The sequence below is a fragment of the Heterodontus francisci genome, chromosome 13 (assembly GCF_036365525.1).
Source record: "Heterodontus francisci isolate sHetFra1 chromosome 13, sHetFra1.hap1, whole genome shotgun sequence".
Taxonomy (NCBI): domain Eukaryota; kingdom Metazoa; phylum Chordata; class Chondrichthyes; order Heterodontiformes; family Heterodontidae; genus Heterodontus; species Heterodontus francisci.
In genome coordinates, this window is record NC_090383.1 from 116,396,102 (window position 1) to 116,422,792 (window position 26,691).

General features: G+C 42.1%; 1 protein-coding gene across 1 annotated transcript in view; it reads right to left on the reverse strand.

Moving 5' to 3' along the window:
• Nucleotides 1-7,511, reverse strand: part of nmbr (neuromedin B receptor) — a 36,715-nt gene extending 29,204 nt beyond the window's left edge. Inside the window, exon 1 of the mRNA XM_068045708.1 lies at nt 7,111-7,511. Within this exon, the coding sequence (XP_067901809.1) occupies nt 7,111-7,511 (401 nt within the window). The remainder of the gene's footprint in view (nt 1-7,110) is intronic.
• Nucleotides 7,512-26,691: the final 19,180 nt, after the last annotated feature.

The following is a 26,691-nucleotide window of genomic DNA, read 5'->3' on the forward strand; positions in this document are numbered from 1 at the left end:
GCGGCACAGTGGCGCAGTGGTTAGCACCATAGCCTCACAGCTCCAGAGACCCGGGCTCGATTCTGGTTACTGCCTGTGCAGAGTTTGCAAGTTCTCCCTGTGATCGCGTGGGTTTTCGCCGGGTGCTCCGGTTTCCTCCCACAGCCAAAGACTTGCAGGTTGATAGGTAAATTGGCCATTGTAAATTGCCCCTAGTGTAGGTAGGTGGTAGGGAATATGGGATTACTGTAGGGTTAGTATAAATGGGTGGTTGTTGGTCGGCACAGACTCGGTGGGCCGAAGGGTCTGTTTCAGTGCTGTATCTCTAAATAAAAATAAATAAAAATATAGATTGCACCGATGCTACTGTAGCAGAGCGGGAGATTGCAAGGCGATTCTTCCAATTTCCTGCCATAACTTTGGTGGGAGGCTGCTGGTAGGCTGTAAAGGTGGAGGTAGATGGCTTTATAACCATGGGAAGTGTGGGCAGGTAGAGCTGAGTGTCATCAGTGTGCGGGTGCAAACTAACCCTGTGTCTAAGCATCATGTCACTGAAGATGATCATCTGGATGAGGAAGAGAAAGCAGCCAAAATAAAGCCAGCCGTACAGGAATCAACCAACAGTTAATTCAAGATGCTTTAAAACAGTGGGAATCGCTGCAGAACATGAGACACCTTGGGCTTGAACACGAACATGTGATCATATTTAAATCCCAGTCACAATATAACCCAACAGCTGAGCTGCAACAAACTACCACAGTGGGAATGTGTAAACATCAATTATCACATTACTACAACACAACTTGCATTTGTATAGTGATATAGTGTCTTTAACGTAATAAAAAATCCCAAGGTGTTTCACAGGAACATTATCAAACAAAATTTGACCCCAAGCCACATAATAAGATATTAGGACAGATGACCAAAAGCTTGGTCAAAGAGGTAGGTTTTAGAGATAGGAGTGTCTTAAAGGAGGAAAGCAAGATCGGGTGGTGGAGATGTTTAGAAAAGAGACGTGTACAAAAGGAAACTACAGAATGAATATGTAGTGATTTGTGTAATTAAAGTTAAATAAAACACAACAAGAGAAAACCAAGCTGTGAGCAGAGATGCATCTGCTAAATTATATCAGGGATTCATCCATGCCTGATAGCAGGAATGTAATGGAAGCATAAATGGCTGGAAATTGTTGGCAACAATAATACACAATACCTTTAATATGACATTTTGATGTATCTGTCCATTTGTAAAACAGGTTAAGGCCCCTGTTGACATTACATGGAATCATAGAATGTACAACACAAAAACAGACCATTCCACTCAACTGGTATATGCAGTGTTTATGCTCCACACAGGCCTCCTCCCACCCCCTTCTCCATCTAACCGTATCAGCATATCCATCTATTACTTTCTGCCTCATCCGTTTGTCCAGCTTTCCCTTAAATGCATCAGAGGAATGTCACATGAATGCATTAAGAATGTGTCCATTGTTATTGACAACAGGGATATCTAGCCCATAAAACTATTGCCTAACCTGGAATTAGCATATTGTTACAGTCCATGAAGACGTTAATCTCTGGAGCTATCAACAATGGTCGAAAAATTATGGTTCCAGCTTCCCCTCTGGTTCAATTGGGTAAGTGCACCTTTTTAAAGTTCATTCATTGGCTATGGGCATCACTGATAAGGCCAATGTTTATTGCCCATGCCTAATTGCCCTTGAGAACAAAGAACAAAGAAAAAGAACAAAGAAAATTACAGCACAGGAACAGGCCCTTCGGCCCTCCAAGCCTGCGCCAATCCAGATCCTCTATCTAAACCTGTCGCCTATTTGCTAAGGGTCTGTATCTCTTTACTTCCTGCCCATTCATGTATCTGTCTAGATACATCTTAAAAGACGCTATCGTGCCCGCATCTACCACCTCCGCTGGCAACGCATTCCAGGCTCCCACCACCCTCTGCGTAAAGAACTTTCCACGCATATCCCCCCTAAACTTTTCCCCTTTCACTTTGAACTCATGTCCCCTAGTAATTGAATCCCCCACTCTGGGAAAAAGCTTCTTGCTATTCACCCTGTCTATACCTCTCATGATTTTGTACACCTCAATCAGGTCCCCCCTCAACCTCCGTCTTTCTAATGAAAATAATCCTAATCTACTCAACCTCTCTTCATAGCTAGCGCCCTCCATACCAGGCAACATCCTGGTGAACCTCCTCTGCACCCTTTCCAAAGCATCCACATCCTTTTGGTAATGTGACAACCAGAACTGCACGCAGTACTCCAAATGTGGCCGAACCAAAGTCCTATACAACTGTAACATGACCTGCCAACTCTTGTACTCAATACCCCGTCCGATGAAAGAAAGCATGCCGTATGCCTTCTTGACCACTCTATTGACCTGCATTGCCACCTTCAGGGAACAATGGACCTGAACACCCAAATCTCTCTCTACATCAATTTTCCCCAGGACTTTTCCATTTACTGTATAGTTCATTCTTGAATTGGATCTTCCAAAATGCATCACCTCGCATTTGCCCTGATTGAACTCCATCTGCCATTTCTCTGCCCAACTTTCCAATCTATCTATATTCTGCTGTATTCTCTGACAGTCCCCTTCACTATCTGCTACTCCACCAATCTTAGTGTCGTCTGCAAACTTGCTAATCAGACCACCTATACTTTCCTCCAAGGTGATGGTGAGACTCCTTGAATACAACTGAATGGCTTCTAGGCCATTTCAGTGGGCAGTTAACATTCCAGATAAGGACAGCAGATTTCCTTCCTGCGTGATAGTGTCTGAGTTAGGCTTAGCTGTGATGTGCCTTCTGAGATTCAAATAGCCTAAGGCTTTGGGAGGAGATGCTCATACAGAACAATGGAGCTGCCAGTTTCTTTTGGGCCTCCTTATCTCGAGAGACAATGGATACGCGCCTGGAGGTGGTCAGTGGTTTGTGAAGCAGCGCCTGGAGTGGCTATAAAGGCCAATTCTGGAGTGACAGGCTCTTCCACAGGTGCTGCAGAGAAATTTGTTTGTTGGGGCTGTTGCACAGTTGGCTCTCCCCTTGCGCCTCTGTCTTTTTTCCTGCCAACTACTAAGTCTCTTCGACTCGCCACAATTTAGCCCTGTCTTTATGGCTGCCCGCCAGCTCTGGCGAATGCTGGCAACTGACTCCCACGACTTGTGATCAATGTCACACGATTTCATGTCACGTTTGCAGACGTCTTTATAACGGAGACATGGACGGCCGGTGGGTCTGATACCAGTGGCGAGCTCGCTGTACAATGTGTCTTTGGGGATCCTGCCATCTTCCATGCGGCTCACATGGCCAAGCCATCTCAAGCGCCGCTGACTCAGTAGTGTGTATAAGCTGGGGGTGTTGGCCGCTTCAAGGACTTCTGTGTTGGAGATATAGTCCTGCCACCTGATGCCAAGTATTCTCCGAAGGCAGCGAAGATGGAATGAATTGAGACGTCGCTCTTGGCTGGCATACGTTGTCCAGGCCTCGCTGCCGTAGAGCAAGGTACTGAGGACACAGGCCTGATACACTCGGACTTTTGTGTTCCGTGTCAGTGCGCCATTTTCCCACACTCTCTTGGCCAGTCTGGACATAGCAGTGGAAGCCTTACCCATGCGCTTGTTGATTTCTGCATCTAGAGACAGGTTACTGGTGATAGTTGAGCCTAGGTAGGTGAACTCTTGAACCACTTCCAGAGCGTGGTCGCCAATATTGATGGATGGAGCATTTCTGACATCCTGCCCCATGATGTTCGTTTTCTTGAGGCTGATGGTTAGGCCAAATTCATTGCAGGCAGACGCAAACCTGTCGATGAGACTCTGCAGGCATTCTTCAGTGTGAGATGTTAAAGCAGCATCGTCAGCAAAGAGGAGTTCTCTGATGAGGACTTTCCGTACTTTGGACTTCGCTCTTAGACGGGCAAGGTTGAACAACCTGCCCCCTGATCTTGTGTGGAGGAAAATTCCTTCTTCAGAGGATTTGAACGCATGTGAAAGCAGCAGGGAGAAGAAAATCCCAAAAAGTGTGGGTGCGAGAACACAGCCCTGTTTCACACCACTCAGGATAGGAAAGGGCTCTGATGAGGAGCCACCATGTTGAATTGTGCCTTTCATATTGTCATGGAATGAGGTGATGATACTAAGTAGCTTTGGTGGACATCCGATCTTTTCTAGTAGTCTGAAGAGACCACGTCTGCTGACGAGGTCAAAGGCTGACGAGGTCAGTATGAGTCAACATTTCAAGGTTTGAGGGATAAGGAAAAAATGAAAAATAAATCCTAAAATATAATGAAAATGTTACAACTGATTGGAAGAACAACATACTGGCACAGATACATCTGATGTCCCAGTTGTGGTGCCTGCTGAATGTTTATTGCACATATGAAGATAGCAACTTGCAGTTATATCATGCCTTGACTGTAATACAATATCCCAAAATGTTCAACAGGGATGAGGTCAGGCATTTAGTGAAAAGAATGAAGTTAGGGGGTGACCAAAGGCATAGTTTCAGAAGTAGGTTTTGAAGATGATTTGGAACAGTTCAGAAAGACACACTAAAGGAGTTTAGGGAGAGTGTACCAAATGGCTGAAGGCTTTTCCATCAAAAGTGGGGTGAGGGTGAACACAAAGGAAATTCAGGTTGGAAATGTAGAGGGCATGTATTTGAATATAGGATTGAAGGAGGTTATAGAGATCTGGAGTAATGCAGCCAGGAGATCTGTAAATGGCATAAAGATTTTGATATAATGATCTGGGTTTCTGGAAATCAACAACGTTTGGTGGGAGCAGTGGTCAAAGGGGAATTGTACAGTGTTGAATAGGATCAATTGGTCAACATTTGAATGGGCTGCAGTATATGTAGGGTGGAGCTCATGAGAAGGATTATTATTCCTTAATTGAGCTTGGAGGTGACAAAGGCATGCACGAGAGTTCTGGCTATTGCAGAAGTAGGGGTGAGATTAAGGTAACAATGGGCAATACTATGGAGGTAGTTGCATCTTTGGGGTGTGAGGTTTGAAATTCAGCTCAGAGTTAACACCAAAGTTGAACACTAATTGGAATCAGTGTGGGGATGAGCCGGGGGTGGGGGGGGGGGGGGGGTGGGGGAGGGGGAGAAATGAAGCCAAACAGAATAAGGAATATCTCATCTGTTTATGAAATGAATTAATATGCAAGTTGATCAAACTATTCTGGATTTTAGCAAGTGAGGGAAATGATTTCCTCTGGTCACTTGTGTTAACAACATTGCAAACACAATGGGGAGATTTTGCTGGTCTCTTTTTGTAGCAAAATTATAAATCTGCTTGGTTAGAATAATGGACACATAAAGTCATCCCACTGTATATATAATGTTACTGGCCATTAGCAACTGAAGGAAATCACCCTGTTTTGGCACATTCATGACTCTTTACAATTCCCCAGATAGCAATGTGAAATGAGCAACTGAAAAACACAAATAGATAATTGGCTCCTTATCTTGTAAAACTCATGGTTTGGAAACAATTCCCTCATCTGAAGAAAAGGAAGCTAAATATGAACTCTTGAAATAAAATGTCATACGGGAGAAGAATTTTATTTTGGTTAAATGTCATCGATCTTCATAAACCTGATTGGGTAGAATGACATGATGCACTGAATGATGCAGAGTGGAGAGTAGGAATGGGTACAAGGGAAGAACAGCAACATTGATTGAAGTCCCAGCAGAGATCCCGAGGGCAAATAAAGTATAACAGGAAAGCTAAAGGACCTGGAGAGAGTACAGGCCAAGATGCTTAACCGTTGCTTTTCCCTAATGACTTTCTAGCTTCAACATCTGTCCATCTAACCAGCTTTTGCCTATTCAACCATGCTGTTTCATATCACAATGCTGCTATTTGCCTTCCCCTTTAGTTCATATGCTTGGTATGGAGCATTGGAAGAATTTTCAGGTTGATTAGCAACCTGATAGGCTGTGTCATAAACACTCCTGCTGAGGCCATCAGGTCCTAGAATGGACTTAAAGCTGAAGCCTTCTAGCTCAAAAGTAGGAGCACTACCAACTGAGCCACAAGACCCCAACTATAATGTATAAAATATATGATATATATTTCTCTCTCTCTCTTAATCCAATCTTTTTTCCCCTCTCTATTTCACTTTCTGTACCTGATATGACATCGAATTCATGGTTCTAACACATTTTCTGCACTGTTCATTAACAGTTCTTCAAGTTGGTTATCTGAGGAGATATACAGTCGCTTTCCCTGTTCACACAGGACTTAGATACCCTGTAGAGGGCGCTTTGCTGTTTCAATCTCCTACTTGCAGCAATTTACCGTGCAAAACCCTTTGGGAATTAAATGGGCAAAAGTAAGTCTAATGAATGGCGGATTCCATGGTTCATGGTTACAGTAAATCCCAGTCATACATTTTCATATTCATCACTCATGTATAGATCATCATGCAGTGGGTACATAATGAAATTGTATTTTTCTGAGTTCAGTTAGAGATTACACTGAATGACACCACTGTGTATTTCTTTAATTTTAACTACTGACATTCATCAACGCAGATTCGAGACATGGTTGTGAAAGCCATGAAGAGTATGCACTACTAAAAAGGTTAATTACCACCAAACAACGCTGCTGCATTGCACAGGATTTTAGCGTACTGCCCTTTCATGTCTGCCAGTTTTGTTCTAATTGTATCATACAGATGGCTTGAGAGGCTTACATTTCAAAAAGGGGGTCATGATAGCAGGGAATATGAGAGCACTGCTCTTTCATCATTGAGGCTCCCGCTGTGATGAATCTGAAGATTGTTGCATTAGTTAGAGAACCATGTATCAGAACAGTGTCCTTTCACCCCGAGTAAAGAAATTCCTCAACCCCTCAAAAAGAGGCGCCATTTTTCTGCCTTTGTGTATCTTTGGTATGTTCCCTTCCTTTTAATTTTTAAACACTCAGTGCTGCTATTTGCTGATAATGGTCTACTGCTTCCAATGACTAAAATGATTCTAATTAGAATTAGAAATATTATTTGGATGAATAGACGGACAAATGAACCGACAGACAGATAGATAGGTACAAGTAGGTTAGATAGATCGAGATATTCGGAATTGTCTACAGATCCCTCTTACCTGTCCGCACTGAGGGCTGTTAGTGTGAACACTGACACTCCCACCGAGGTGAGTTGGATTAGGGGGATGAGTTTACAAGCTACTGTGCCAAAGATCCACTCCTCGAAGAAGTACCTTGCAGCGTCCACGGGGACACATGTCACCAAAAGCAGCAGATCGCCGGCGGCTAAGCTGCAAATGAAAATGTTGGGTACACTTCGCATGGCGCTGTTAGCTACAAAGACCTTGACCAGAGTGATGTTCCCCAACAAGCCTACCGTGATGATCAGGAGATAAATGGGTGGAATGGTGCATTTGATCACGAAGAACACAGTGTCGAGATAGACGATGTCCCCGGCAAAGTTATTCAAAGTTGCATTATCTGGGGAGAGGAAGGTGCTGTTGAACAGTCCACTGTCCATCCTAATAAAGTGTCCCTCAACTTCCCAAGGGAAATAAAATCTGGAAAAGGTACTCGACCACAATGGTTTAGAAGTCAACTTTATAACAGTCAGTCAATGCAATGGGCGGTCGCGATATTCGGCCAGTTTGGTCACTGTCCTTGAGCCAATTTGCCACAAGTTACCTGAAAGAAAGAATGAAAAGAGGAAGGGAACATAAGACACAAATCGATTGATATTTCGGCAAAATATTCGCAAGAATGCTCTTTAATAGCCACCAGTGATAAGATTTTAATATCTAAATATTCACAATAATATATTAGCAAAAGTTTTAAAATGAGCAACCCAGGGCTTCGAAAATACTTGAGGTTGAGTCCCAGTACGGCTTGGGTGCGAGGAAAGACACTGATCTGAGGGCGCTGAAAGGTTGAGTCTGGTCACATTTTCCAATACAGTGTTTCATGCAATGTAAAGGGAGCTGTCCCCGAGGTCCGGTGCTGAAATTGTAAACCTCTTTTTCCTTCGCCAATACGATTTTTTGCTTTGACTCTTGATTTCTCTCTCTCTCTCTCAGGTTTCTATGCCTCTCGGGGTTTTTCTCACTCGTTTCTTCTCACCCTCTCCTCGTTCATTTTCCTTTCTTCTTTCTAACTCTCGCTCTCTCCGGTTCTTCTTTGTTACTCTCTATTCCTTTATGCTTTTCTGTTACCTTTCTCACTCATTTGGATTCGTTTCTCCCTCTCTCTCCCACTTCTCTCACTCCTGTAATCTTTTCTCATTTACTCATACACTCACGCGAGTTCTTCCTTCACGCTAGGTCTTCTCTCTCACCTTTCGGTTTCCCAGACCCTCCTTTTATTCTTCCTCGCCCACTTAAATTCTCTATTTGAGATTCTTTCCTAGATTTTGATGTTTCTCCGCGTAATTTCTATTGGTCAGTTCTCAAAGAGGACGCAGTTTTTCCTCCTTCTTCCGTAACAGAGTGACCGTGATCATTTTATCAGAGGAGAGATTATATTAAAATAAATGTCACTGGGCTCATGTGAAGTGTGACGAAAGTTATCGCTGAATCCAATGAGAACAAACTCCGGAACGCCTCCATGTATACAACAATAAGAACTCTGCTTGGGCACAGCAAGCAACTCAGCCATCTGAAATGCATTGTTGCTATCCCATTAACTGTTCTTTTATTCCGGAGGATGTTTAACTCTTCAATGCCTTCACCTGTTCAATTCCTATTATATGCTAAGGGTCGGAGGGAATGTGTCTCTGATTTGATTGCGAAAGGTTTCTAAAACCAAGGTCCCCAATATCCTGCTCTGAACACTCCTGAGAGAACAACCTTTCCAGAGGCGGTGGGCATTACTACTACTCAAGACAGTCAGGCAGGCTGCTCTATGCCAATCGCACATTCACCATTGTAACTAACACCTAGAACACGTACCGTCCTTTAAAACAGGCTAACCTGTTCCCCATAACTGGACAGTTAGCAAAACATACGCGTAAACCTTTCACTTACGTGTGCTTCTGTATACCGGTTTTACTTCATGATCAGGATTCCTTTTCATCTAGAAAGCCTTGAAAATTCCGAGGATAGTTTTCAAGGGCCAACTTATAATAAGCCACATTAAAGACGGCATGGTAACTCGAAAGGAGGGTATTTGCAATCAGCGACCTTTCTTGTTTTGACTTAGCTGGGAATGGAACTAAATGGGTTGTGTGGATAGAGTTGAGGGTGAGTTTGAAGATCAAACCCAAGATGACCAACCCCAAGTCACCGAAAAGAATAAATTGCACGTTATATTTCACATGTTGTGAAATGTTTTCGTTCAGCAGAGCGTCAGATCTCTGCCGCTAAGTGGAAAGAGATAGCAATAAAGCGTCAGAGCCTAACCATTCATACTTTCCGAACGGTGACTCAGATGTGCTACCATTACAGCCACCGCAATTACATAGATGGATTCAAATTGGAAAATTCCTGTCCATCCCTCTAAGTGTTTTTTTTTACCTTCTAAATTATTTTTGTTTTCAACCTCAATTTTCAAAAATTGCAAAAACAACATTAGCAACCATTGCATCTTCCAAATGTGGGTTGGCCATTCTAATTCATATCTTCTGCGAGACAGACAGTTAAACTGTTACAAGCAAATCTCTTTCTTTCCCACTCCGCACCGCTATCAAAGCTTGGGAATTCTTGGAAATGAGATTCTTCCACTTTCAACGGGAAACAAAACATACCCTTCACAAATTAGCAATGATGCAAATCTATAACCCGCAAACGAATCCCACTTTTTGCAGCCTTATTAGGGGTTATTGGGGAAACGACCAGAATGATCGAATCTTACAGCACATGAAGATTGGATTTGGCCCGTCTCACCTCTGCCAGCTCTTTGGAAAATTGGTCTCATTCACCACCGTCCCCCACCCCATACACACACTTTGCCCCACACGCCGGCATTGCTTTCCTTTTCAGGTATTTATCCAATTCCCTTTCGGAAGTTACTATTGAATCTGTTTCCAGCGCCCTTTCAGGCAGCGCATTCCAGATCACATCAACGCGCGTGTGAAAAAAAAAATCATCTCACCTTTGGCCTTCTTTGCTAATTACTTTAACTCTGTCTCCTCTGGGTTAGCGATATCCTAACACTGGAAACAATTTCTCCACATCCACCCTTTTCAAAACTCCTCAAACTAATGTGCTTAAATATTAGTATTGTCCAATAATACCGTCTTCAGCTGGACCAGTAATATTAGACTATGACTTCTGTTTAAAAACATCGACATCAAGCAGGAGTTATTTTTTAAGTTGATGAAAGCAAAGGCTTCGAATAATGACACAAATTAAACATTAGTTATGGATAACAGAGAAGTTAGCGAGGAATTGGTCCTGTTCTGAATACGCAGCTGTTCTTACACCTGCCTCTCGTGATTGACCAGGAGAGCAGGACGAGATTGGTGCTCGGATTACAAACTCGGAGAGAGGTAACCCTGCAGGATTATCTGCAATATGATGGAAATATGCTTGCCGGCGAAGCGGTGATCGTTAACATGCTCTCACTACAAAACAAAAATAATTAGAACAAAATGAAGTTCAGTGATATAAAAACAGAAAATGCTGGGAATACTCAACAGGTCAGGCAGTATCAATGGAGAGAGAAGCAGATGCAAGATGACCTGAAACGTTAATTCTGTTTCTCTCTCCACAGATGCTGCCTGACTTGCTGAGTATTTCCAGCACTATCTGTTTTTATTTCAGATTTCCAGCATCTGCAGTATTTTGCTTTTATTATGAAGTTCATTGAACCTCCATTGGGAGTCGGGGCTCCTTCCAGCTTCCAATTCTGAAAGTATTGATTTGGACATTGGCAGCAGTTTGATTGGCATCCATTTTTAGCACCAATTGTATGGAACCCATTCCCAATTAAGTCTGTAAGGAGTTTGTGACAACTATGCTACAAGGTACAGTGTAGATTTTCATGCCAATTGTAATCTGAATTATCACATGATAGGGAGCATGATAAAACATTTAGGTCTAAAACTCTATGAGCATTGTTCCCAAACTCATCTACTCACCTTTTGGCATATCCCTCAATTCCTTTTCTCTCCAGAAAAACATCTTGTTGCCTCTTGAACTCATTTATGCTGCTCATGCCTATGATTTACACTAATAATTTATTTCATAAATCTCGTGCCAGAAAAAGCAACCCCTGATTTTGCTGTTACCCTCTAACGTTTGACTTGTGTCTCTGTTATTCGAAGCCTTTGCCTTAATCAACTTCGTTCATTCCTTTTCTTCTTCTTTGGCCTCCTTATCTCGAGAGGCAATGGGTAAGTGCCTAGAGGTGGTCAGTGGTTTGTGAAGCAGTGCCTGGAGTGGCTATAAAGGCTAATTCTAGAGTGACAGACTCTTCCACAGGAGCTGCAGATAAAATTGGTTGTCGGGGCTGTTACACCGTTGGCTGTCTCTTCCGTCTCTTTTCCTGCCAACTTTGACTTGCCTCTCTTTAGCCCCACCTTTATAGCTGTCCGCCAGCTCTGGCGATCGCTGGCAACTTAAGCAGAAATCATAGTCCATCACTGGTCAAGGTGAAGATGATATTAAGGGAGGATACCAACACCGAAGTGCAGAAATAAAGACAGAAAGAAATGAGGAAAGAAAGAAGTTGTATCTATCTTTTGAAGTGTAGTCACTTTGCTAATGTGAGTCATTTCCCCTAATACCTTATGAACTTGCAGATCAACTGTTTGGGTACTTTTCATTTGCATTTAGCATTTCTTAACTAAGGCTCCTGTGGAACATAAAATAAAGTTCATGAGGAGCATAGACACCAGCACCTGTTTAGCCTGTTTCTGTGTTGTCAATTATATACAACTCTATGAATGTGCCATCTTTGGGAGTGTTTCCCAGAGCCTTGCTTTCTTCAAGGTTTTACCACTGGTTGGTCAGTTCCCTATCAGATTGAGCGAGTTAAGTACAATCACAATGAAACGTATTATACAGAATCTGTTCCGGGAACTCAGCTGGTGATTATTTCCTATTCCTTGTTTTCTAAACTTAAACCTACCTGTTACTTACTATCATGTAAGTAGCATGGAGTCCAGTTCTATGGAGTATTGCTTCCACAGAGCACTAAACTTGGGGAATTTGGTGAGTGAGGTAATTTTAAGGATTTTAAGCTGCTTTTATAGATCATTGATGGGCAGATGAGATCTATTTCTTGCAATTACTGTGCCATGTGGGAATTTCAGGACATTTTGTGTGTCTTGGAGGAACCATGTGTATAGGAAGTGTCTCTAGCTCCTTGAGCTCAAGCTTAGAGTTTCTGAGCATCAGAGAGACTGAGAGTGGTGATACTGGGTGCATTAATTATCCAAAAATCGATTATGTAGTATTAGAGTAAAGGGTAAAGAGGGGGAGGAATTTCTGAAATGCGTTCAGGAGAACTTCATTGACCAGTATGTTGTCAGTCCAATTACGAGGGAGGCATTGTTGAATCTAATGCTGGGAAATGAGGTGGACCAAGTGGACCAAGTGTCTGTGGGGGAGCACTTGGGTAAGAGTGATCATCATATTATAAGCTTTAATTAGTAATGGAAAAGAGCATGGAACAACCTAAAGTCAAACGTCTAAATTGGAAGCAGGCTAACTTCAGTGGGATGAGAGGGAATTTCACCAGTGTAAAATGGAACCAAAGACTGACAAGATAAAATGTAACGGAACAATAGGTAATCTTTAAGGTGGAGATGTTTCAGGTACAGTCTAGACACGTTCTGACAGGAAGGAAAGGCAGGAGAACCAAAGCTAGGGCTTCTTGGATGACGAGGGAGATAGAGCCTATGATTAAACAAAAGAAAAGGGTGTATGATGCATGTTAGGTAAATTCTTCAAGCACGAATCAAGCCAAATACAATAAGTTGAGAGGGTAATTGAAGAGGAAAATAAGACTGGCAATTAGAGAATATGGGAATAGAATGGCAGTTAACATAAAAGGTAATTTAAAAATATTCTACTGGCATGTTAATAGTAAGCGGGTAGTAAAAGGCAGGGTGACGCCTATTAGAGACAAAGAACGTGACATATGCTTAGAGGCGCAGGACAAGGCTAGAATATTTAATGAGTAGTTTGTATTGGTGTTTACCAAAGAAAAGGATGCTGACAAAATATTGGTAGAAGTGGAGATGGAAAAGGTAATGGATGGGGCAAAAACTGATAGATAGGATGTACTGGAAAGGCTGGCTATGCTTAGAGTGGATAAGTCATCTGGTCCAGATATCTTGCATCCTAGATTACTAAAGGAGGTTGGATGGAGATAGTGAAACAACTTACCATAATCTTTCAATCTTTCCCAAATAGGGAGGAGGTGCCAGAGGATTGAAAAGTGGCAAATGTGATGCACTTGTTCAAGAAAGGGTGTAAGGATGTTCCTAGTAATGACAGGCCATCAGTTTAATTTCAGGAGTGAGTAATTGTTTCCGAAACAACCAGGGAAAAAAATGAACAGGCATTCGAAGGGGTTTGAGTTAATTAAGGAGAGCCAGCACGGATTTATAAAAGGCAGATTGTGTTTGACTAATCTAATTGAATTTTTTTTTTGATGAAGTAACAGAGAAGGTTGATGTGCAGTGGTTATTGTCTATATGAATTTAAAGAAAGTGTTTGACAAAGTACCACATAAAAAGCTGAGTAACAAAATTGAGGTTCATGGAATAGGAGGGTCAGTTTCAGTTTGGATAAAAAAGATTATCTTAAGGACAGAAAACAATGAGTCATGGTAAATGGTTGTTTTTCAGACTGGAGGATGGTAGACAGTGGTGTTCCCCAAGGACCAGTGCTGGGACCACTGCTTTTTTGATACTTATAAATGACTTGGTACTGGAATGGAGAGTAAGTTTTCAAAATTTGCCGATGAAACTTGGAGGTGTGGCAGTGAGGATGATACCAATCGACTGCAGCAGGACATAGATATACTGCAGAATGGGCAGAGAAATGACAGATGGAATTTAATACAGAGAAGTGTGTGGTGATGCATTTTGGCAGAAGGGATAGGAAGAGGCAATATATACTTAATGATACAGTTCTAAAGAGTGTGCAGGAATAGAGGGACTGGGGGTTCATGTGTATGGATCTTTGAAAATGGTAGGACATATTGAGAGTGGTTATTAAAGCATATGGGACCTTGAGCGTCATAAACAGAGGCATTGAGTACAAAAGCAGGGAAGTAATGCTGAATCTTTATAAAGCTCTGGTTAGGCCATAACTAGAGCATTGCATTCAGCTCTGGACACCACACTTTAGGAGGGAGAACATGAAAGGCTCTCATGAAAGGTCACAGACCTAAAACATTAACTCTGTTTCTCTCTCTCCACAGACGCTGCCAGACCTGCTGAGTATTTCCAGCACTTTCTGTTTTTTTTACAGATTTCCAGCATCCACAGTGTTTTGCTTTTACTTCTGAGTTTTAGATGGATTTACCACCCTTTCCCCAAATGGGCCTCCCTACTCAATGCATTATGTATAGTTGAGACAGGTGGACTGCACCACTTTGCTCCCAGCTATGCGCCTCTGTTGACCTGAAGGTGACACTCCTAATTTTTCCATGTCTTGCGCTGAGGAATGACTGTTCTCCATGAGGTGCTTCTCCCCTACGATGAGGCTGAAACTCACAACATCAAGAATTGACGCTTCAATATTGTAGAACCAACATCACTAAGCCACATTAGCTGGGCATTATCTCATTACTTTTGTAAATTGGCTGCAACCTTTCCTACATTACAGAGGTGACCACACTTCAAAAGTACGTCATTGGATGTAAAAGGCTTAAGGGTCATGAAAGGTGCTATATAAATGCAAGCCTTCCCTTCTTATTCAGCTTGAACAAAGCCTTCACCTTTTCAATCTTAGCTTGAGCATCATAATGATCCAGGGACTGTGCCTGGTATAAAAAACTGTTTGACAAACAACAATATGCCTATGATTTAGCCAGTAATTTAGCCGGAACATGCAAAAAATAACATTGTAACCAACAACCTCATCGGGATCTTTTGACTCATACACATCACAAGACAAATGCAATGTTACATAAACAGATATTATCTACATAGGAAAGATTATGTTTCAACGAAACAATGTCAGACTATTTCATAACTTATCTTGAAGTGGATGAGTGGCTGCTGATGCTTTGATATATGGAAACAGGTACTGAGACTCACTGATTAAATAGTGCCTAGAATCAGATCTGTTATGTGACGAAAAGAGAGAGCAAGACGAAGAAGAAAAGGGGTGCAAATGACAGATGTCAGGTTGATAATACAAGAGAGAACCAAGTTGAATTAGAAAGTTCAGAGGGGAGTGGAAAAAGAATTAAGAGCAGCAAAGAGAGAGTAAGAGAAGTGATTGGTAGCCAATATCAAAGGGAATCCAACAGCTTTGTATAGGCATATGAATAGTAAAAGGTGGGAAAGGGAGGAGTAGGGCAACTTAGGACCAAAAAGGGGATTTAAATATGGAGGCAGACTGCATGGCTGAAGTATATAAAAGGGAAATCATGTTTGACAAACCTGTTGGAGTTTTTTGAGGATGTTACTTGCAGCATAGATAAAGGAGATGTGGTGTATTTGGATTTTCAGAAGGCTTTTGATAAGGTCTCACACAACAGGTTAGTGAACAAAATTAGAGCACATGGGATTGGGGATAATATACTGCTATGGATTGAGAAATAGTTAACAGACAGAAATCAGAGAGTAGCAATAAATGGATTATTCTCAGGTAGGCAGGCTGTTACGGTTGGTGTACCACAAGGATCAGTGCTTGAGCCCCAGCTGTTCACAATTTATATAAATTATTGGAATGTGGGGACCAAACGTAATATTTTGAAATTTGCTGATGACACAAAACTAGGTGGGAATGTAAGTTGTGAGGATGCTTCAAGGGGATCTGGACAAATGAAGCTAAATGGATCTGAAGCTAAATGAAGAGGCAAAAACATAGCAGATGGAATTTAATGTGAATAAGTGTGAAGTGATCCACTTTGGTAGAAAAAATAAAAAGACAGAGTATTTCTTAAATGGTGAGAGGTTGGGAAGTGTTGATGTCCAAAGGGACCTGGGTGTCCTTGTTCATGAGTCACTTAAAGCTGGTATGCAGGTGCAGCAAGCAATTAGGTAGGCAAGTGGTGTGTTGGCCTTCATTGCAAGGGGATTTGAGTACAGGAGTAAATATGTCTTGCTGCAATTGTCTAGTGCCTTGGTGAGACCACACCTGGAGTATTGTGTACAATTTTGATCTCCTGATCTAAGAAAGGATATAGTTGCCATAGACGGAGTGCAACGGAGGTTCATCAGACTAATCCCTGGGATGGCGGGATTGTCTTATGAGGAGAGATTTCAGAAACTGGGCCTGTATTCTCCAGAGGTTTGAAGAATGAGAAGTGATCTTATTGAAACTTACAAAATTCTTACAGGGCATTACAGGATAGATGTGGATAGGATGTTTCCTCTGACTGGTGAGTCTAGAACCAGGGGACACCATCTCAGAATAAAAGGCAGGACATTTAAGACTGAGATGAGGAGGAATTTCATCACTCAGAGGGTGGTGAATCTTTGGAATTCTCTACCCCAGAGGGCTGTAGAAGCTCAATCATTGAGCATGTTCAAGGCAGAAATTGATAGATTTCTGGATACTAATGACATCAAGGGATTTGGGGATAGTGGGGGGAAATGGCATAGTGGTAGATGATCAACCATAATCTGTTTGAATGGCGGAGCAGGCTCGATGGACCAAATAACCTACTCCTGCTCCTATTTCCTATGTTCCTACTAAATGAGTACTTTGCATCTATCTTTACCAAGGAAGAAGATGCTGCCCAAGTCATAGTGAAAGAGGAGTTAGCTGACACATTGGATGGGCTAAAAATTGATAGAGGAGATATTAGGTAAGCTGGCTGTACTTAAAGTTGCTAAGTCACCAGGACCAAATGAGATGCATCCAAGGATACTGAGGGAATTAAGGGTGGAAATTGCAGAGGCACTTGCCATAATCTTCCAATCATCCTTAGTTACAAGGGTGGTGCCAGAGGACTGGAGAATTGCAAATGTTATAATGAGTAGTTCTTGAGTAGCCGGCACAGACACGATGAGTTGAATGGCTTCCTTCTGTGCTGCACATTCTATCATTCTATATGCAAATCTATTTGTAAGTAATTTCTTTTGTGATCCTAGCCCACGTTACATAACTTGATTGCACTTTGTAGGCAAAAGTTGAGTCCAGTTTTTGTGTTCAGTTATATACATAGCTCTATATATAAATGTGTGTGTGTATATATATATATATATATATATAATTATACATCGATATATTTAGATGTTTAATATAGTAAAGTAATGAGTCCATGATACTTCTGATGCCAGAATTAATTAATCTTCACTGACAATAGGTGACAGCTTTAGCACTGAATCTGAAGTTTGTGGGTTCAAGCCCCATTCTAGAGTTTTCAACATGGAATCTTGGTTTAACAATAAGTGCAGTACTGAGGGAATGAAAACAGAAAAGGCTGGAAATACTCAGCAGGTCTGGCAACATCTGTGGAGTGAGAAACAGAGTTAACATTTCCGATTGATGACCCTGAGATCTGCGATGCCATCTTTCAGATCAGACATTAAACCAAAGCCCAATCTGCCCTCTCAGGGGGATCTAATATATCCCATTGCCCTATTCAAAAAAGAGCTGTGGAAACAGAAGACTTAGTCATTTATTTCATTGCTATTTGTGGGACTTGCTGTGTGCAGTTTGGCTACCGTGTTTCTATCCATTCCAACAGTAACTACACTTCAAAAGTAACTCTATGGCTATGAAGCACACGGGATATCCTAAGTTTAGGAAGTGTTCTTTATAAGTGCATGTATTTCATTAGATTTATTGAGATAACAATATATAATGAGAAATCAAGCATAACATTTACTATTTATCAATTGGTGAACTTGTTCTAGCTCAGGAATGTTACCATATGCTGCCATATTATGGTACAGGGGAATAATGACAATGTTAAGTGTGACCAAAATATATTTTTGTCTGCATTGATTTTTTTATTCTATCAATGGGATGTAGGCATCACTGCCAAGGCCAGCATTTGTTGCCCATCCCTAATTGCCTTTGACAATTGAATGGCTTGCTCGGTCATTTCAGAGAGCAGTTAAGAGTCAACCACATTGCTGTGGGTCTGGAGTCACATGTAGGCCAGACCAGGTAAGGACAGGAGATTTTCTTCCCTAAAGGATATTAATGAACCAGATTGTTTTTATGACAATCAATGATAGTTTCATAGCACCATTACTGAGACTAACTTTCAATTCCAGATTTTTGTGAATTCAATGAATTTATATTTCACCAGCTGCCATTGTGGGATTTGAACCCATGTCCCCAGGACATAAGCCTGGGCCTCTAGATTACTAGTTCAGTGACATTACTATTATGCCGCCAACTCCCCTATAGTTATTATTTAAACCTGTACTTTGTATTGTTAAAACAGCATGTGATAGGTGAACAGCTAATATCAAACAGACCTTTTGTCGAAGAAAAGCCATCAGCTCAGAAGACAGAAAAACTGCCTGTTGGGGTTTCGCAAGGTGTCTGTTTCTAAGGATAACATAATGCGTTGATTAGGTGAGAATTGTGCAAATGGCCAGAACAATTGCAATCCTTCACAGTCATCCATGATTGGCCATCCATTCATTATGAATTAGAACAGTAGAGCTTGGCATTTATCTAATGTAATAATGACAGGTACAGCCCTTCATTGCCTTTTGTCTTAATATAACTTCCAATGGATTTGGATCATATTCTGCAGGTGAACCTGACTGTGGAAAGAGTCAGCATCAGCCACCTAACCAGGAGCCACACAACTTTGTTTTGCATGGTTTCAGTCAATCGGATGAATAAGCATGTCTGAGTTCTGAGGCTGGAATATATTTCTCAGTACAAGAAAGGAATTTATGTTTTAAAGCTGATGTTTAGAGTGAAAAGTGAATGGTGTCTTCATTTGATACATTCCAATATCCAATATGCAGCATAAGGGGTCAGTGTTATGATTCCTGGGTATTGCTTATTGAGATATTGGGCAGAATAAAACACACTCCATATTATAAGGATTACAAGGTTCACTAATGGTTGATGTTGAATCAAAGGAAATATCTTGCATTAAAAAAACATAGCAATGAGAGAGCTGTTAAAAGAAAATTATGACATTGTCTTAGAAAGAATTGATTCTCACTTGGAGGATTATTGCTTTAGGCAAGGCAAGCAGAATAGCAGGATTATATTTACATCCCTAATAAGTGGACAAATTGATTTTAGATATGTGGATTTTCTAACAATCTATAAAAACTAAAAGAATGTAAAGAGGGAAGAGTTCTCCGTTTGCATGGGCAGACCATTAGCTTCTACTGGGGTAGACTGAGGGAAGTGATGAAGTCCTCTACAAGATGAATCCTGGCTATTTATAAAGCAGTGTGCTGTTCATGAAGCGACTCAATTGTCTATTATTGTAGTGTCATACGAACTTAAGAATCAGGAGCAGGTATCGACCATATGGCCCATCGAGCCTGCTCTGTCATTCAGTATGATCATGGCTAATTACCACCTCACCACTTTCCCGCCCACTTCCCATTTCTCCTGATTCCTGTCTAACCCAGTCTTGAATATACTCAAAAATGGAGCATCCACAACCCGCTCAGGCAGGGAATTCCAAAGATTCACAGCCCTCTGAGTGAAGCACTTTCTCCTGTTCTCAGTCCTAAATGATTGACCCATTATACTGAGGCAATGCCCCCATGTTCTAGATTCTCCAGCCAGAGGAAACAACCTGTCTACCCTGTCAAGCCCTTTCAAAATCTTGCATCTTTCAATGAGATCACCTCTCATTCTTCTAAACTCCAGAGAGTATCAACCTCTCATCTCGTGAACCAATCTAGTGAACCTTCACTGTACCACCTCCAAGGCAAGTATATCCTTCCTTAAATATGGAGACCAAAACTTTGCACAGCACTCCAGGTATGGTCTCACCAAAAGCCCTATACAATCGTATCAAGCCTTCCATGTTCTTATACTCCAGTCCCCTTGCAATAAAGCCAACATGTCATTTGCCTTCCTAATTGCTTGCTGTACCTGCATGCTAACTTTCCATGTTTCTTGTACAAGTACACCCAAGTTTCTCTGAATACCAATATTTAAAAGTTTCATACCTTTTAAAAAATATTCTGTTTTTCTATTCATACTATCAAAGTGAATAACCTCACACTTCCCCACATTATACTCCATCTGCCACCTTGTTGCCCACTCACTTAACCTGTTTATATCTCTTTGCAGCCTCTTTGTGTCCTCCTCACTGCTTACATTCCAACCTAGCTTTCTATCATGAGCAAACTTGGATTACTCTCAGTCTCTTCATCTAAGTCATGAATATAGATTGTAAATAGCTGAGTCCCAGCACTGATCCTTGCAGCACTCCAATAGTTACAGACTGCCAACTTGAAAATGCCCCATTTATCCCTACTTTCTGCTTTCTGTCCATTAACCAATCCTCCATCCATGCTAATCATCGAATCATAGAAAGTTTATGGCTCAGAAAGAGGCCACTTCACCCATTGTGTCTGCGGGGCTGAAAAACGAACCACCCAACCTAATCCCACCTTCCAGCATTTGGTCCGTAGCCCTGTAAATTATGGCACTTGAGGTGCATATCCAGACACCTTTTAAATGTTGAGGGTTTCTGCCTCTACTATCCTTTAAGGTAGTGAGTTCCAGACCCCAACCACCCTCTGGGTGAAAACATTTTTCCTCATCTCCCATCTAATCTTTCTACCAATCATTTTAACTCTCTGCCCCCTAGTCACTGACCTCTCTGCTAAGGTAAATAGGCCCTTCACCTCCACTCTATCCAGGCCCCTCATAATTTTGTACAGTTCAATCAGATCTCCCCCTCAGCCTTCTCTGTTCCAAGGACAACAACCCCAGCCTATCCAATCTTTCCTCATAGCTTCATTTTTCCAGTCCTGGCAACATCCTCGTAAATATCCTCTGCACCCTCTCTAATGCAATTACATCCTTTCTGTAATGAGATGACCAGAACTTCACACTGTACTCAAGTTATGGCCTAACCAATGATTTATACAGTTCCGGCATAACCTCCCTGCTCTTGTATTCTACAACTCAGCTAATAAAGGAAAGGATTCCCTATGCCTTCTTAACTACCTTAACGGCCTGTCCTGCTACTTTCAGGGATCTGTGGACATTCAATCCAAGGTCCCTCAGTTCCCTCTACACCTTTCAGTATTCTCTCATTAATTGTGTATTCCTTTGCCTTGTTTGACCTCCCTAAATGCATCATCTCACACTTCTCTGGGTTGATTTCCATTTGCCACTTTTCTCCCCATCTGACCAGACCATCAATATCTTCCTGCAGCCTACAGCTATCCTCCTTGTTATCTACCACATGGCCAACCTTTGTGTCGTCTGCAAACTTCTTGATCATGCCCCCTACATTAATGTCCAAGTTGTTAATCTCTCACTCTCTTTGGCCTCCTTGTCTCGAGAGACAATGGGTAAGTGCCTGGAGGTGGTCAGTGGTTTGTGAAGCAGCGCCTGGAGTGGCTATAAAGGCCAATTCTAGAGTGACAGACTCTTCCACAGGTGCGACAGATAAAATTGGTTGTCAGGGCTGTTACACAGTTGGCTCTCCCCTTGAGCTTCTGTCTTTTCTCCTGCCAACTGCTAAGTCTCTTCAACTTGCCACACTTTAGCCTCGCCTTTATGGCTGCCCGCCAGCTCTGGCGATCGCTGGCAACTGACCCCCATGACTTGTGGTCAATGTCACAGGACTTCATGTCATGTTTGCAGACGTCTTTAAAGCGGAGACATGGATGGCCGGTGGGTCTGATACCAGTGACGAGCTCGCTGTACAATGTGTCTTTGGGGATCCTGCCATCTTCCATGCGGCTCACATGGCCAAGCCATCTCATGCGCCGCTGGCTCAGTAGGGTGTATATGCTGGGGATGTTGGCCACCTCAAGGTCTTCTGTGTTGGAGATACAGTCCTGCCATCTGATGCCAAGTGTTCTCCGGAGACAGCGAAGATGGAATGAATTGAGACGTCGCTCTTGGCTGACATATGTTGTCCAGGCCTCGCTGCCGTAGAGCAAGGTACTGAGGACACAGGCTTGATACATTCGGACTTTTATGTTCCGTGTCAGTGCGCCATTTTCCCACACTTTCTTGGCCAGTCTGGACAAAGCAGTGGAAGCCTTTCCCATGCGCTTGTTGATTTCTGCATCGAGAGAGAGGTTACTGGTGGTAGTTGAGCCTAGGTAGGTGAACTCTTGAACCACTTCCAGAGCGTGGTCGTTAATATATACCACAAAAAGCAGGGGACCTAGGACTGAGCCGTGTGAAACGCCACTGGAAACAGCCTTCCTGTCACAAATACACCCGCCAACAATTACCCTTTGTTTCTTGCCACTGAGCCAATTTTGCATCCATCTTGCTACATTTCCCTGGATCCCATGGGCTTTTTTTTAAAAACTAGTCTGCCATGTGGGTCCTTGTCTAAAGCCTTGCTAAAATCTATGTAGACCACATCAACTGCATTGCCCTCATCAATCTTTCTTGTTACTTCTTCAAAAAATTCAATCAAGTTAGTCAGATAAGATCTTCCCTTAACAAATCCATGCTGATTATCCTTGAATCCATGCCCTTATAAGTGTCAGTTCATCATGTCTCTCAGAATAGATTCCAATAATTTGCCCACTACTGATGTTAGACTGACTGGCCTATAATTATTCAGTCTATCTCTCACTCTCTTTTTAAATAGAGATACAACGTTAGCAGTCTTCCAATCCTCCAGCATCCCACCTGCATCCAGTGAGGACTGGAAAATGATGAACAGACCTTCTGCTATTTCTCTCTGTCTTCTTTTAACATTTTTCCCCCCAAAAATATACTTTATTCATAAAAATCTGTAAAAAAAAATACATTACAAAACAGTTCAAAACTGCACCAAGTTGACAATACAAAGACTGCAAAGGAAATCAGTTTCTTTCAATACGGGAGTTAGTTGCCTCACAACCCTTCCATTTCATTTTACATGCCATGTACATTTTGCAGCAAATCCATATTTTCAGGATACAGCCCAAGGGGTTTTCCAGCTTCTTTTAACAACCTGGAGTAGATTTCATCTGGCCCTGGTGATTTATTCACTTTCAAGAATGCTAATACCATTAATACTTCCTCCCTCCCTATGTTTGTCACATCCAATACTTTACACCCTTCTTCCTTGACTACAATATCTACATTGTCCCCCTGTTTTGTGAAGATAGACGCAAAGTATGCATAAACAACCATACCACCATCTTCCGCCCTTTCACATGGACTACCTTTTAGTGAGGTTCCAATTTTGTGAGCCGTTATTTTGCATATTAACCTTTTGTGAGGCACCTTATCAAATGCATTTTGGAAATTCAAGTATACTACATCTACTGGCTCCCCCTTTATCTACCCTATTAGTTACATCCACATAAAACTCTAATAACTTTGTCAAATACTATTTCCTTTTCATCAAACCATGTTGACTTTGTCTGGTCATAGTATGATTTTCTAAGTGCATTGTTAAGACTTCCTTAATAATAGATTCCAGCATTTTCCCAGCAACTGATGTCAGGCCTGTAGTTCCCTGCTTTCTCTCTCCCTCCTTTCTTGAATAGCAGTGTTACATTTGCTAATTTCATTGCCTCCGTTGTGCCCGACTCTGATAGAGTTTAGGATCCAGACCAGCTGGCTTAGGAAATTCTTTCTCCAATAAAGAGAGAAAGACTTGCAAATACATAGCAGCTTTCACAACCTCAGGACATCCCAAAGTGCTTTACAGCCAATGAAGTGCTTGTTATAATTTAGTCAATGTAGCTGTCAATTTAAACACAGACAGCAATGCGATAATAACAAGATAATCTGTTTTTAGTGATGGTAATTGGATGACAATTATTGGTCATGACACTTGGGATAACACCCTTGCTCTACTTCAAAATAGTGCCATGGGATCTTTTATGTTCACCTGAGAAAAGAGATGAGGCCTCGGTTTAATGTCTGATCCGAAAGATGACACCTCCAACATTGTAGCAATCCCTCAGTACTGCACTAGAACGCAATTCAACTTGAGCCCATAACCTTCTGACTCAGGCAAGAGTGTTACCCAGTGAGCCAGAACTGATGCACTAATTCAGCTTCACAATGAACCTGGGATCTGCTGGATTGAGGAGTTTTTTCTGTAATGCACTTTGGACCCGGCAGATTAGGGAATCAAATTAGTAATGCATTTACAGTGCAATGGATTAAGAAACTACTTCTGTAACGGGCTTGGGTTAGCTGGATTAAGAAACCAATTTTGAAATTGACTATTGCTGAAAAAAGAGAAATGCTGTCAAGGCTTTTCATCTCATTCTCATCAGGACAGACCCATGAATGCCAAATTTCAAAGTGAGCAACAATTCATATTGCATGAGAAAAGGGTGCTGATTGGTTGGCAAGTCAACTCTGTTCGAGGCCATGAAGAATGCACCAGGGAACTATTGTCCCGCATACTTTTGTTTAATTCAAATAAAAGGTGCAAAGCCTGGACACGTTCCTTTTGCCTGCAGAGGACAGGCTCCTGCGTGTGTCTTTCTTTTTCAGCAATACTCAATTTTGTAATATTCTTGTGAACTGCTAGATTAAGGAATCATCTCTGTTAAGCACTTGGCACCAACTGGATCAAGAAACTATTTATGTTATTCACTTGGGACTGGATTAGTTAAGAATTCAGTTCTGTAATTCACTTGGGATTAGCTGGATTGAGGAACCATTTCTGTATTCGATCTGTCACAGTGCCTGGGCAGAGCACAAGTCCAACAAAATTAATTCAATTGTGAAGGCAGAATTCATTATTAATTATTCATTTCACAGGATGTGAGCGTCACTGGCAAGGCCAACATTTGTTGCCCGTCCCTAAATAACCTTGAGAAGGTGATGGTGAGCTGCCTTCTTGAACAGCTGCAGTCCTTGTGGTGCAGGTACACCCACAGTGCTGTTAGGAAGGGAGTGCCAGGATTTCCAGCGACAGTGAAGGAACAGTGATATAGTTCCAAGTCAGGATGGTTTGTGGCTTGAAGGGGAACTTGCAGATGGTGGTGTTCCCATGCATCTGCTGCCCTTATCCTTCTAGGTGGAAGAGGTCGCTGGTTTGGAAGGTGCTGTAAAAGGAAGTGTGACAAGTTGCTGCAGTGTATCTTGTATATGGTACACACTGCTGCCACTGTGCATCGGTGGTGGAGGGAATGAATGTTTAAGGTGCTGGATGGGATGCGGATCAAGCGGGCTGCTTTGTCCTAGATGGTGTCGTGCTTCCTGAGTGTTGTTGGAGTCACACTCATCCAGGCAAGTAGAGAGTATTTCATCCTGACTTGTGCCTTGTAGACAGTGGACAGGCTTTGGGAGATAGGAGGTGGGTTACTCGCCGCAGAATTCTGAGCCTCTGACCTGCCCTTGTAGTTACAGTATTTATCTGGCTGCTCCAGTTCAGTTTCTGGTCAATGGTAACCCCCAGGATGTTGATAATAGGGGATTCAGTGATGGTAATGCCATTGAGTGTCAAGGGGAGATGGTTAGATTCTCTCTTGTTGGAGATGGTCATTGCCAGGCACCAGTGTGGCATGAATGTTACTTGCCACTTATCAGCCCAAGCCTGAACATTGTCCAGGTGCCTATGGACACAGACTGCTTCAGTATTTCTTAAATGGTAAGAGATTAGAAAGTGTAGATGTACAAAGGGTCCTTCTCAATAAGTCACTGAAAGCTAACATACAGGTGCAGCAAGCAATTTGGAAGGCTAAAGGCATGTTAGCCTTTATCGCCAGAGAATTTGAGTACAGGAATAGTGAAGTCTTGCTTCAATTGTATGGAATCTTGGTTAGACCGCACTTGGAATACTGTGTGCAGTTTTGCTCCCCTTACCTTAGGAAGGATATTATTGCCACAGAGGAAGTGCAACGAAGATTCACCAGACTTGTTCCCGGGATGGCGGGACTGTCCTATGAAGAGAGATTGGGAAACTGGGCCTGTATTCTGTAGAGTTTCGAAGAATGAGAGGTGATCTCATTGAATACAAGGGATTCTTAAAGGGATAGACAGGGTGGATACAGCTAAAATGTTTCCCCTGGTTGGGGAGTCTAGAACCAGGGGACACAATTTCAAAATAAGGAGGAAGCTACTTAGGACAGAGAGGAGGAGAAATTTCTTTGCTCAGTGGGTTGTGAATCTTTGGAATTCTCTACCCCAGAGGGCTGTGGAAGCTCATTGAGTATGTTTAAAGTAGAGATTGACAGATTTCTAAATACAAATGATATAAGGGGATATGGGGATAGTGTGGGAAAAAGGTATTGAAGTGGATGATCAGCCATGATCATATTGAATGGCAGGGAAGGCTCAATGGGCTGAATGGTCTACTCCTGCTGCTATGTTCCTATGTTCAGTATCTGAGCAGTTGCGAATGGTACTGAACATCATACAATCATCAGCGAAAATCTCCACTTCTGACCTTATGATGGAGGGAAGGTTATTGATGAAGCAGCTGAAGATGGTTTGGCCTAGAACACTACCCTGAGGATCTCCTGCAGGGGCTGATAT